The sequence below is a fragment of the Ochotona princeps genome, chromosome 17 (genome assembly GCF_030435755.1).
Source record: "Ochotona princeps isolate mOchPri1 chromosome 17, mOchPri1.hap1, whole genome shotgun sequence".
NCBI lineage: Eukaryota > Metazoa > Chordata > Mammalia > Lagomorpha > Ochotonidae > Ochotona > Ochotona princeps.
Window position 1 is genome coordinate 40,693,061 of NC_080848.1, and position 12,506 is coordinate 40,705,566.

The 12,506-nt window shown below is 47.2% G+C and overlaps 1 protein-coding gene across 1 annotated transcript in view; it reads left to right on the forward strand.

Moving 5' to 3' along the window:
• Window positions 1–273: 273 nt before the first annotated feature.
• Window positions 274–12,506, forward strand: part of LOC101516049 (neuronal membrane glycoprotein M6-b) — a 32,952-nt gene continuing 20,719 nt past the window's right edge. Inside the window, 4 exon segments of the mRNA XM_058676457.1 lie at window positions 274–325; window positions 3,882–3,920; window positions 7,767–7,858; window positions 7,860–7,887. Of these exon segments, the coding sequence (XP_058532440.1) occupies window positions 274–325; window positions 3,882–3,920; window positions 7,767–7,858; window positions 7,860–7,887 (211 nt within the window).

The window sequence follows — 12,506 nt, forward strand, 5'->3', positions numbered from 1 at the left end:
CCTTTGCAGTCCTCTCTCGCAGGGCAGTGGGGGAAGGTTGCCTTGTGTCCCCTCCCTTACAGTCTGCATGTCCTCAGCTTCCATGCTCCAACCTGTCCATCTCCAAAACCCACACTGGAGTCTGCTTTGCGTGTGTGTCCATGGCCTGCGTTCCCACTGAAACAGCACAGAACCTTGGGACACTGCCATCCAGGGCCCATGGCTGGGCAGGGCCAGCTCTTGCAGCCAGAGACATAGGAATGTGTTGCGGCCAGCTGAGCCAGTAATGTGGGCATGGCGAAGGTCCGTCTGGGGGTCAAGCACCGACACACGGAGACCAGTGATGGTGGGAGAAGTCTCTCCCACCTCTCTTTATTACCCCTTATATATTCTTTCCCCCAAGCCCATTAACAGAACAATAGGATGTGAAAGAGTCTGATTAGACCAGGTGCTATGGCCGCAGGACCCATTCCTGAGTGCTCAGCTTACCGAGAGTTAATCAACTCATTAGCCCACTACAGGTCCCCGCTTTTGTTTTAAAGCAAACTTGAATGCGCCTGTCTTAGGCTGTGGACCCTCAGGTTAACAGCCTTACCCATCATCGGGAATCTTCATAGCATGACAGAGCCCCTGTCTTAGGTTGGTCAGTGCCCAGTCCATCTTACCCATCACTGGCTGCCATTCAATGCCTTGTCTGCTGCAGCTGCACAAACCATACTTGGGGAGGCTGGTAGCCCTGTTCCATGGCTAGGAATGTTTTCAGCTCTGTAGCAATGAGCAAACAGCAGTTCCCTGGCTTGGGGAAGCACTTCACAGGTGAAACATATATAAAGGCACAATAGGGGACAAGAGGTCATTATCTTAGGAGTAACTTTAGCTCAGTAGAAATGAGCAGACAGCAGTTCCCAGGCTTGGGAAGCATTTTGCAATTGCAAAGGTGATATACACAAAAAGGCATACAATGGGGTACAAGAATCCTAGACCAAATCTCACAACATCTGCTATTCCTTTGCCAACAAATAAACCTGCAGTTACAGCGTAAGCATGCCCACCCACTTGTGTTCATAGATAAAGTTCAGTTGTTCTACAGTTCAGGCAGTCAGTTATGCAAGCTCGTTCACTGTCACCATGGTAGCTGGTGGTGGTGGTTGCTGACGTACTGGCTACGATGGTCATCGTGATGCCAAAGTCTCTTTTAAGCTTATCAGGCCAACAGAGGCCTCTCCGTTAGTCTCAACAGGCACAGGCAGGATTCAGGGCAGCTGCAGGATAACAGCAGAATCACAATTGCTATTCCATCACGCTGTCAGGGTGCACTGGAACTTGGTGTCATTTACTTCAGAGGCATTTTTTGTACTTAAGAGAGAAACATAGGGATAACACAGGCGGACACAAACTTCAAATTCAAGGAACTGAGGTTCACCCACGTGAGCGAGTCCTCAAGTCCAGAGGAGTGATGGAACTATTAAAATTCCATAGGAATGATTGCATTCCTAAAGAAGGGAAAATGGGGCACATGCCAGTGCATGTCCATACCGCACAAAGCTGACATGTAGAGAAGGTGGGTGTTTTCCCCATGGTAATAATAGGGGAATGATAAGAAAAAGCATGAGCAGAAATTGAGCTATTTATAAAAGGAGCGCCAGACCCCCAACAGCTGGGGTCGCACACCAGACAATCTGATAGTCTGGTTTAAGGAGAAACTGGCAGGAAATGTCAGGACCTAGGTGCTCATAGAGAAAGAAAAGATAAAGAGATGGGTACTTATAAAAGCCTAATATACTTGCTTGTCCCGTCGATCTTCCGATTCAAATGCCATCATCTTGGCCAGTATCCTAGCTTTCACAAGACTCAGCAGCAGGAGCTTGCCGGACAAGCCTCTCAGGAATCCATCTAGGACCATTTTCGTTTTCTGGGAAAACACAAACTGATCCTCGCCCCCAAATGAGGACAGGATCTGGGCCTTGCCACTTACCAGTCAAGGGATCCTTCCACATTACATAACCTTTCTGCTTCTGAGATGGATTCCAATGACGATCTGCAGCAGACCGTCCTTCAGCATCCAATGTTAGGAAATTTAAGATAAATAATACAAGGTTCAAATGATCTCGGGGAGTGCTATATTCCCCTTTTTGGTTTTAACCTGATAATCCTTAATAGTACGGTTGGCATGTTCCACAATACCTTGTCCTTGAGGATTATAAGGAATACCTGTAATTAGTTGTATATGGTGGGAGGCAGCAAAATCACAAAACTTACTGCTAGTATAGCAAGAACCATTATCAGTTTTGATAACTTTAGGAGGTCCCAAGATGGAAAAACATGCATAGCAATGGGCTAGAGTATGTCTGACTTGTTCTCCTGTCTGAGGAGTAGCTAAAATAAATCCAGAACAAGTTCAGATAGTAACATGCGCATACTTTAGTGTCCCAAACTCTGGGATGTGTGTCACATCCATTTGCCAGACATGATTGTGTTGTGGGCTGAGGAGTTGATTTATATTCCTTAAGCTGAGCACTCAGGAATCGGGCCTACGGCAGTAGCACCTAGCCTTTGCAGACTCATTGGCGTCCTATTGTCCTGTTGATGGGCTTGGGGGAAAGAGGATATAATATGGTAATAAAGAGGCTTGTGGAGAGACGGCTTGGAGAGACGGCTCCCAGCACTTCTAACTCCATCATGGTCTCCGTGTGTCGGTGCTTTTCGCTCGGACATTCGCCGTGCCTAGTATGCAGGCTCAGCTAGCTGCGACATGATTGGGCGCTGTAACGTGGGGCACAGCGCAAAGGACATCCGAGGAACCCTTGGAACTACGAAGGTGAGGAATTAAGGAATTAGGAATTAAGGAATTTTGAATTAAGAATTTGGAGTTTTGGAATTTTGCAGGGGCATAACTGATTTAATCCCCAGACCCTCTACCTGTGCCAGGGCACGAGGGACAATCTGAGGGACCCCGGAAATCTAGTGGTTTTAAAATTTTTGCAGGGGCATAAGTAAAATTTATCATGGGGCAAGAACTCTCTAAAATGCAGGTAATTAAGGGAATCCGAGATCTGCTCCAGTCACTAGGCACCGACACTACGCTTAAGGCCTCGCAGAGTTTTTTTGAAACTGTCTGCGACATATTCCCATGGTTTGCTTTCACTGTAGTCATCCTTTTTCTCTGGCGCTTGCTAAATATTGCTTGGTCATCCCGTCAAGCAGTGGTGGAAGCCCGCCGTAAGAAATTGTCTGTTAAAAGTAGGAGAGAGCTGCAAACCAGGGTAAATAAGGAGAAGGAACCCCAGACAAGACAAAGTCTGGAGAAAGTGCGCGAAGGAGATTCGCGGTCCTCTTCTGAGGAGGCTGAGGAGGAAAAGGATGGAAGTGAGTTTGCCGAGGATCCTCCACCTGTAGAGCATGTGCCAACAAACGTCCCTCTTGGACAGGCACAGAGCCCTCTGCGCCGCCTGAGCCATTAGCGCCATCATGTCTGAGCACAGTTGTAAAAGATTTACAAGAGCAGCTTCAGCGCCTCTCCCTTTAGTTGAGGCAGGAACAGAGTGGATGCACTGTTGGGGCTTGCGCTGGACCCCCGCTTTCAACTTCTCTTTCAGCTGTGGAACGTGCGGTAAAGCAAGCACAGGAGCAGGGAGACTCTGAGGCAGCTACCCTTGCTAGGCGCTTTACCTTCCCGGTAGTTGAGGTTGAGAATCTGCAGGGGCAGAGAATCAGACAGCACCTGGCACTGTCCTTCAAGGACATAAAGAGTCTGAGAGACGGCTCCCAGCACTTCTAACACCATCATGGTCTCCGTGTGTCGGTGCTTTTCGCTCGGACATTCGCCGTGCCTACTATGCCGGCTCAGCTAGCCGCGACAAATAGTATATTGAGATGACTTTGCTCTGCTTCTCCTTCCACAGATATTGACCCTGATTCTCTCAAAGATGAACCACCAGAAGGTATGGAAAAAGAGCTCAGACAGGAGCTCATTACCAGACCAAACAACTCTAAGAACTGTGCAGGGCAGAACAAATACTGTGGCTCAAGAGCAGTCCGTGTGTCCCAGAAAGCAAGACAAGGGTCGTCTTGTTTTGTCCTGGGTGTCCATGGCAACACAGAGTGGCACTCTTGCACTGAGGAGAGCCAGCCATGGCATGCTTCCTTAGGAATATCTTCATGTCACAGCATAACAACTTGCCAAGTTCCATTCTGTCTCCATGACTTTCCTACCTTGTATTGTATTGGAGATTAGGAGACAGTAGAGACCCAACTTATAGGGTAGAATTGCCCTTGTGGCCACTGGCCAAAACAGATGGTTGGCATCCTGGTCTGTTTCCTTGGCTCCCCTAGGAACGAACACCAAGTAGGAACTGCCCTCCATTCTGGAGCCTTTGCTCTCCTCATACTCATGCAACAGGAGAGCCACACACGCAGCAGCAGCCAGTGTCAGGACCCACACTCAAGGAAGAGGTTGACGTGAAGCAGTGGTGTAGCTTGATCCTTGAGGCTTTCTTCCCACCCTGTCTCCTCATCAGTCAGTGCCTAATGCTATCCTAAAGGTGCCTCATAAAGGCCAAGAAGCCCCTGGTAGGAGAGTGATGCCGGGGTGGAGTTGAATCTTGGTCCTGCTTGAAAGGCTGTGATGGGAGACTATTCCCTAAAACTCAAGCAACCCCCAATAGAGAATACCATCTGGGAAAAGAAGTTGAACGGGAGAAGTGCCTTCGCCCAGTCTCGGTGACATGGAACCACCCTGTTCACCTAGGATGCATTGCACACACTCTTTCCGAACGTACTTCAGGCATCTCACACATCTCAAGCTCAAAGATGGTGGCAGGAAGATCTGTGAGCCTGTGTGTTGCTGTTTGCAGATGTCACTTTGGGTGTGTTGTATGCAAGTAATCTCAGGTGGATTGTTGTTTTGTTTCCCTTCAGACCCATCAGAAGTGACTGATTTGACTGTTTGTGCCGATTCGGGTAGGAAATAAGAGCTAGGGCTCCCAGGGGAACATGATGCCAAGCTGGAGCTTGTTGGGGCACCTGTGGCAACTGTGCCCTTCCCAGTGTGACTCAAGGGTGCCTATAGCAATGTGTCTGAGAATCCCCTTTCGTGGTCAGTGCCACTTCAGGACCTGACCTCAAATGTTCCTGTGTCCTAGGGAGATGTTAGTGCAGGAAACATGCACACGGCTGCCCGCTGCTGATCCTAGTTCTGAGTCAGCTAGAGCAGCATAACTTTCTCCAGCATGGCTGCCCCGTGTTGTTTTTAGAAAACCCAGTAGCACTGGGCAGGCCATGGCCTTCTATTGTTTCTCAGCTTGGGCTTCATTGCCTAGATGTCTGCACATGTTCCATGTGAGATGGTGCAGAGCTTGGATAAATTCTCTGCAGGAGGCCCTGAACTACCTCACCTCGTTTGGGTGGAAATCTGCATGGCAGGGTCCCAGATGTCCATTTCTTGGCCTACAAAGTCCCAGTATCTTCTCTTGCTTTCAATGAAGTATTTATTCCAGGAAACATTATGAAAACCAGGTTTCCTTGTTATCAGAGAATGGGGCACAACCCATGTCTGAGAGGCAATCTCCTCAACAATAAAGCAGGAATCGAAATCCAGGGACAAGTAAGTTAAAAACACATCAGTAGATTAGCAGACACAGAGGCGTAGCTCACCTCTGAGTGCACCTTAGGGGAACTGTTGCTGTGCTATGACTTGAGTAGAGTGAACAAGCTGTTGTAACTGCCCAGGTACACATCCAGCCTTCTCCACCTGGTGCTAAAGGATCATGGATAGGTGACCCTCACCTTATCTTCATCCTCAATTCTGCACCTGCCAAGCTGGAATCTTATTGTGCCCGTTTCACAGGGTGGTTATAACACAGGAGGAAATGGGAACCATAGGCTGTAGCACGGTGGCCAGCATGTCAGAAGTGCTTAGTAGATTGAGGCTGTTATTATTATTGACAATAAATCTGCAGCCAAGAGCTTTGTTTTGTAGTTATAATCTTATCTACCAATATCTTTTTTTTTGCTTTTGTAAAAATAAGATGTTTACCTTACATTGAAGGTAAAAATGTTTTCCCTAAGGTAACACCTAGAAAAGTGTGTTTCTATGTTGCAGTGTAAACTAGCATTTTAAGAGTTTTTGGAGACTAGGAAGAGTGATATTAGAATTTTGCAGAAGCTAAAGGGTTTTTTAAAAAATATTTATTTATTATTATTGGAAAGTCAGATTTACAGAGAGAAGGAGAGACAGAGAAAGATCTTTCATCTGCTGATTCACTCCCCAAGTAGACACAATGGCCAGAGCTGGGCCAATCTGAATCTAGGAGCCAGGAGTCTCCTCCAGGTCTCCCACATGCGTTCAGGGTACCAGGGCTTTGGGTCGTCCTTGACTGCTTTCCCAGGCCACAAGCAGGGAGCTGGATGGGAAGAGGAGCAGCCAGGATGTGAACCGGTACCCATATGGGATCCCGGTGCATGCAAGGTGAGGACCTTAGTGACTAGGCTACCATGCTGGGCCCTATGAAAGTTTTTTTAAAAAGACATTTATTTGAAAGGGTTGCAAAAAAAGAGACATCTTCTCTTCACGGATTCACACCCCAGATAGCCACAAAGGCCAGGCCAAAGGCTGGAGCTTTTCCTGGGTCTCCCGAGTGCATGGCAGGGGCCAGGGATTTGGACTCTCTTATGCTTTCCTAGGCATATCAGCAGGAATGGAAGTGGAGCCACCAGGACTCAAGCCTGTACCCATGTGGAATGCTGGCACTGTAGGCAGTGGCTTAATGTGCTGTGCCACAGCACTGGTCCTGGCTTTGTGAAGTTTTAATTTTTTTTTGGTCAGGTTATTTGCTTGTTTGCATTATGGTGTGAGGATTTATCGGCTCTTTAGCATCGGTGATGGGAGGTACCAAGCAGAACATTTGAACCTGATCTTCCTGTGGAATCATTCTGACATAATAGACAAAACAATTCATAACCCCTTTGTTAGGTTTTATGAAAGCCTCGAATTAGCTGTGATGACTTTATGATCTCTTTGGAATTTTCAGATTGTAATTGAACCTATAGTATCTGGGAGCCTACTCGGTACCAGGCACATTGCAGGCTATTTTTCTTCCAAATTCCCTACAAAGTTGAAAACCAAGTGTGATTGCCAGATCGAGGCCTGAGTGCCCAGGGGCCAAACGTCACCCTGTGTGGATGCCAGCAGCTTGTAAGACCAACAGCTTGCAAAACACGGGGAGATGATACGAATAGGACTTAATCCAACACATGGTAGACCATGACATGCCGAGTCTAAGATGAGGTGACAGAGAATACAGCACACAGCAGGCAGGAGGCTTTCCATCCAGCATGCAGCAGCCAAGTCTGGGCTGATTTGCCCTGTGTTTCTCACCAAGCCTGGGCCCCACTGTGGAGAGCTGAGCCCGCATTCACCTTTGCGTGTGCAGTGATTACACTGCTCTGTTGGTCTGAACAGGAAAGAGAAAAATATGGTGAGAAGGCTGATTTTTACTACAAGTAGAATCTTTCACTAAAGAACATTTTAAGGGGTGGGTGGTGGAAGGAGATGGACAAATTAAGAGAGAATTTGGATGATTTATGCAAACTTCAACAACAGAGGAAACTCTGACGTTTTCAATTTATCACGTCGAGCTGATGAGCTGGTACTGAGGAGCTGTGTTTTCATAGCGGGTCTGAGCAGCTCCCCATTGCCGGGAACTGTATGGTGAAACAATAATAAAAATGCGGATATAGATCTTTGCTGGAGAGAGAGACGCTGACTCTTTGCCACCTGAAATTGGCAGTGAACAGCAGAGCTGAAATGGAAATTGGCAGGTACCACTGGATGTGCCCTGGCTCAAAGAACCACCAGTACCATCCCGTGCCATCCCGTGGTGGACAGGGCTAGCCACTTGAGCAGTCCAGGTAAATACAGCCTTGGGGTGAATTCTAATAGCAAGTCAACTGTTATCTTTCGTGTGACTTTTAACGGCTTTCAGTTTGGTGACGTTTTATGTCTTGCTTGCTGCATTAATTTGTTCACATGGGCCTGGGTGGAGTTGGCCCTTGACACAGTTTTAAATCACCCTTCTTTTCTCTTGTCCTCCCCATTTTTCACCCCATGTCTCTCTGCTTTGTTCTCGCTTTTCCCTATTCCCTCACCTTAATGCCGCCTTCTCTAAGGGAACAGCGCACAGTCCGCTTTGCCTTTGGATTACCCATGAACTTCCTCCTGATGTGTAGTCCAATACCAGGGGAGGGGGCGGCCAAATCCATCATGGGGCCCAGACCTGGACCTTCACGGCCTCTTGGTTCCCAGAGACTTGCAGGTACTTCTGCAAGCATTGCCAGGCCCATTGTTTTGCAGCCCTGCATGGCACATCAGCTCCTGTGTCTGCATCCTGGAGTCCCACTCAGTGGACTGAATGAGCTGGGTGGCCCTCTTCCTCACTCCCAAGGGGCACTGGTGACTCTGTATGGCTGGGGTTGGGTGAAAGGTGCACCACCTGCTTTGGGGGCCCAGTAGGGAAACAGCTGGGTGGCGTGAACCTCTCCCCTTCAACCTGTGCTTTAGTGCTGAGCCAGCGACAGCCGAAATCCAACTGTGCCTCCCACTGCATCCATTGTGGATCTCAAAGAGCTGCTGATGGGTCAGATAAATAAGGAAGCAGGCTTATCATATTGCTGTGATTATTTTGTGTCTTCTCACTATTTCTTTTCTCCTGAATCGTTGCTTATTCTTGCAGGAATAAATCAGAAATGGCAGTGTAGTGCATGGAACTCCAACAGGAACAATCATGAGATACAATGTAAAATAGAAATCACTGAATTACAAAGTTATACAACTCAGAATTACTATAGTTTAATGAAGTGTTTTTTAATTAAAATCTTGGTCAGGTTAATCAACATCTGCTGGCTTTAGCTTTAGTTCTAAACCTTGCAGTAGGTGTTCTTTCATGTGATGTGTAGCTATCGGATGCTGGTTCTCTGTGCACCTGTGCAACACCAGCTAAAAAAGATGAGCGAGTGGTAGCATCCGACCTCATGCTGGTAAAGTTCCCTTACTGAATGTGTGCAGATTTGCAATATTGATTTTCAAAAATTGGTGTTGGACATTGTACATATGTGTAGTGGGATGGTCTGCAACAGCAAAAGAGATCTGCTGACCTAGGCTACAAAAATATAAAGCCAAGTGGAAGAAGGCAGATGCAGGTGTGCTAGGATTGTGTCAGTGGTGGCGTCAGAGATGTGGGGCTAGGGAGCAGCTACACGTGGCCATGGAGATTTTGCTTTGAGTGATGAAACGGTTCTAAATTTCAGTTGTGATGGTATCTGCACAACTCTAACCTTGGTCAAAGCCACTGCATTATATACGTAACTATGGCATGTAATTTTATATTAATACAGTTTTTTAAGCTCTCCTCCATTTAAAAAAAAAAGGCATAGGATACGCATAACTTAATTTGGGAAGTGGAAGGTATTTGTTAATGTAACAAGTAAGACCCCAGGGTATCAGAAACCATTGCTCGAGGGAGATGATGGTGTTCATTTGAAGTGTTAGATGACACCATGTCGGTGGAAATTTGGGAATACGCTTAGTGTTTCCTGGATTTTAGTTGATTGAGCTCTGTGTCAGCAGTAACTACCAATGTCTTGTGGGGTGGGGGAGGTTCCCTATATCCATTGTCACTCGCTGAGCAGTCTCCCATACGCATTGGAGGAAGACTCGTGTGCTTTTGTGCCATCAAACACCACACTGTGGCCATTTTAAGCCATAGTGGCAGCTGAGAAAAAAAATGCAAAGTTCCAGTATCTCTTCCAAGCTGGTTGTGTACTGAAATCAGATGATTTGGGTTTGGGGGTTTTTGACAGGTGATGGGTTACACACACTGCACTACACAAGCGTCAGCAAGGACGGAGTGTGCCTAAAACGGGAACTCATTCATTTTTCCGGAGAGCTCAAGCCCAACCTGGTCCATTCAGATTGGGTTTTGGTACCAAGTCAGTTCAGGTCAGAAGAGGCTGTGAGGACAGCAAGTTGGGGAGGGGAGGACAAGAGCTCCTTAGCTGGCAAGGTGCTATAGAATCAGGAATGTCTGCTGAGAGGTGATGGAGCCCTCATGGTGTCAGCATGCTGTTGACAGTGGGAGGATGGAATGAACTAGCAAGTTCTAAGCTAGGAAAAAAGAAAGGTATTGAGTTGATAGGATGTTATGCCAGGATCTGGCACGGTTTCTATCCTTATACAGATGCCTCTATGATGCAAATACTGGGACCACTTGGGACTGGGCCTTCAGAAACCTTACATGATTGGATAAAGACTGGCCATACAGCAAAACGTCTTAACTCAGCCATGTCCTCTCCTTCCTGGTTGCTTAGCAATTTTCTTGGCTCCTGAATCAATACAGTTGCCATTCTGTTCTTAGATCTTAAAGCAGATGGTGCAGGGGGAAAAAAAATAGAGAATTCCATATGGCTCTTGTATCTTTTCTTTTAATCTCTTCGATTTTTAAATCTCTTTTCTTTTTTTCCCCAGAGTTTTTGATTTCTTTGTGTGGGGCTAAAGAGGTTTTGGTGCAGGTGGACCAGGAAACCTTTGCCAAAGGAAAATGCCTCTTTCCCATCCATACAGTTTCCGTAACAAAATCACTACCTGTCCATGCAAATTTCTTTTCACCATTGGAAGGAGTAAGTTGGTTCTAGTGTCCTTGGCCTTGACTTTTTCTTGGTTTGTGTTTTCTCTGTGTCACTCCCTCCCTCCCTCCCTTCCCATTAGAACTGCAGTTTTATGGCTTGGGTATTCTCACTACCTGCTGCTTTTATTTGTAAAATTATTTTCCTTTTGTAGCAACTTTGGGCAGGCAGTGTGCACCTGTTGGCTTGGCCTCACTGAGATCTAACTAGGGATGGTTGTCCGGACAACTGGCCCTAAGACTGCCTTGGGGCCTCATCCTGAGGTTGTGGTCTGAGTCCTGGAGACCTGGCAGATGCTGAAAGGAGGAATTGTTCCTGTTCAGCCTCTATGTGGCAGGATGCTGTGCCTCGAGTCTGGGAAGCTGCAGCTGCTGTGGATATTGTTGCACAGGCCAGGGGGTGGGGGTAGATCAAAGACTGCACTGTGGGCCCCAGGCCAGCAGAGGGGGCATATCCCCTGGGAGCCCCCACCGCCACCTGCCTGCGCTTGGTGTGGGTTTTTTCCTGCCTGTTTCTGGAGAAGCCTGTGTAGAAGTTGCCGGTGTGCTTTCTAATGTGCTCAGTCTCAGTGGGCGTGAGAACCATAGAGCTTTGTTTCTGCTATCTGCTTGTGTCATGAAGGGAACTGGGGAATGCAGCGAAGAGTGTGGACATGTTTCTTTGCGGCAGAGAGCCCAGGAGAAAGTAGTTAACGGGAAAAGTCGTTTTTCCAAGACTACAAAATGTAGTCTGTTTTTCATCGATGATTCCAAAAGTTCAGAGTCCAAATATGAGCTGTGGAAGAGGATGTGGGGGCAGTGTTGGCATGCAGCAGGAAGCCTGTGGGTTGCCATTCACATTGCTGAGAACAGCCATGGAGAGGGGATGGTGAGCTGGAGGGGCCCAGTGGGTAGGCACCTGAGGACTGCATCCTCCTGTGGCCTGCCTGGCTGAGCCCAGGATTTCTCCCTCACACCTTCGAGTGTAAAGGCACACTCGTGGACAAAGGCGAAGTGGGAAAACCTTTAGTTTTTTTGTTGTGTCTTTCCTAACCTGCAGTGGCAGCTCAGTAAACGTTAAGTTTCTTAAAACACTTGAAGTGTGTTACAAGGGGAAAATCCCCTTGGTTTTTCTTTGAGGATCATTTCTGTTGCATTGTATCTGGAAACTTCCATGGACAACAGTTTTGTCCCCAGGAATAACTTAGCCTTTTAGGCTACGTGGATCTTTTGTGGAAATACAAACTGGTTCTCTTTGAAACTCTTTTATTTGGGGGTTTTAATTGATGAGCAAACACTGTGCCTTACTGAGGTGTGTCTACACGCAGGAGCCCTATCACAGCCCTATCGTAGCACCACCCTCCCGTAGCTTCAGGTTCTGCATCCGTGCAGAATCCTGCATCTACCAAACACAGACAAGAATAGGAAATAGCTACATCTTGTCATTAGTTCCTAAACAATACAGTATAACTAACATTTGCATTGTGTTAGGGATCATGATTCATGCAGAGAGGATCTGAGGTCTAGTTGAAGATGTGCATATATGCTATGAAAATACTGAACTGTTTGGGGTAAGGCACTTGAACATCCCCAGAGATTGGTACCATGGACTTCCTGGAGCCAATGCCCAGAGTTTGTTCAGGCCCTTGGGTTTCTCCTCCCTACTGCCCACTCCCCCAGCGAGCACTGAGCTGCTGTTCTCTGTGTGCCTACATTTGTTTGCGTCTGTAAAATGCCCCACGGGAAGGCTGGTTTGTGTATATTCTTCACCCTTTCTCATGAATGGCTCCGAAAAGCTGAGTGGCCCTCACTGCTACTTAGCAGTGCTATGGCTTTGTTTGATTTGTGTCCTTTCTGCTTCTGTGGAAGATG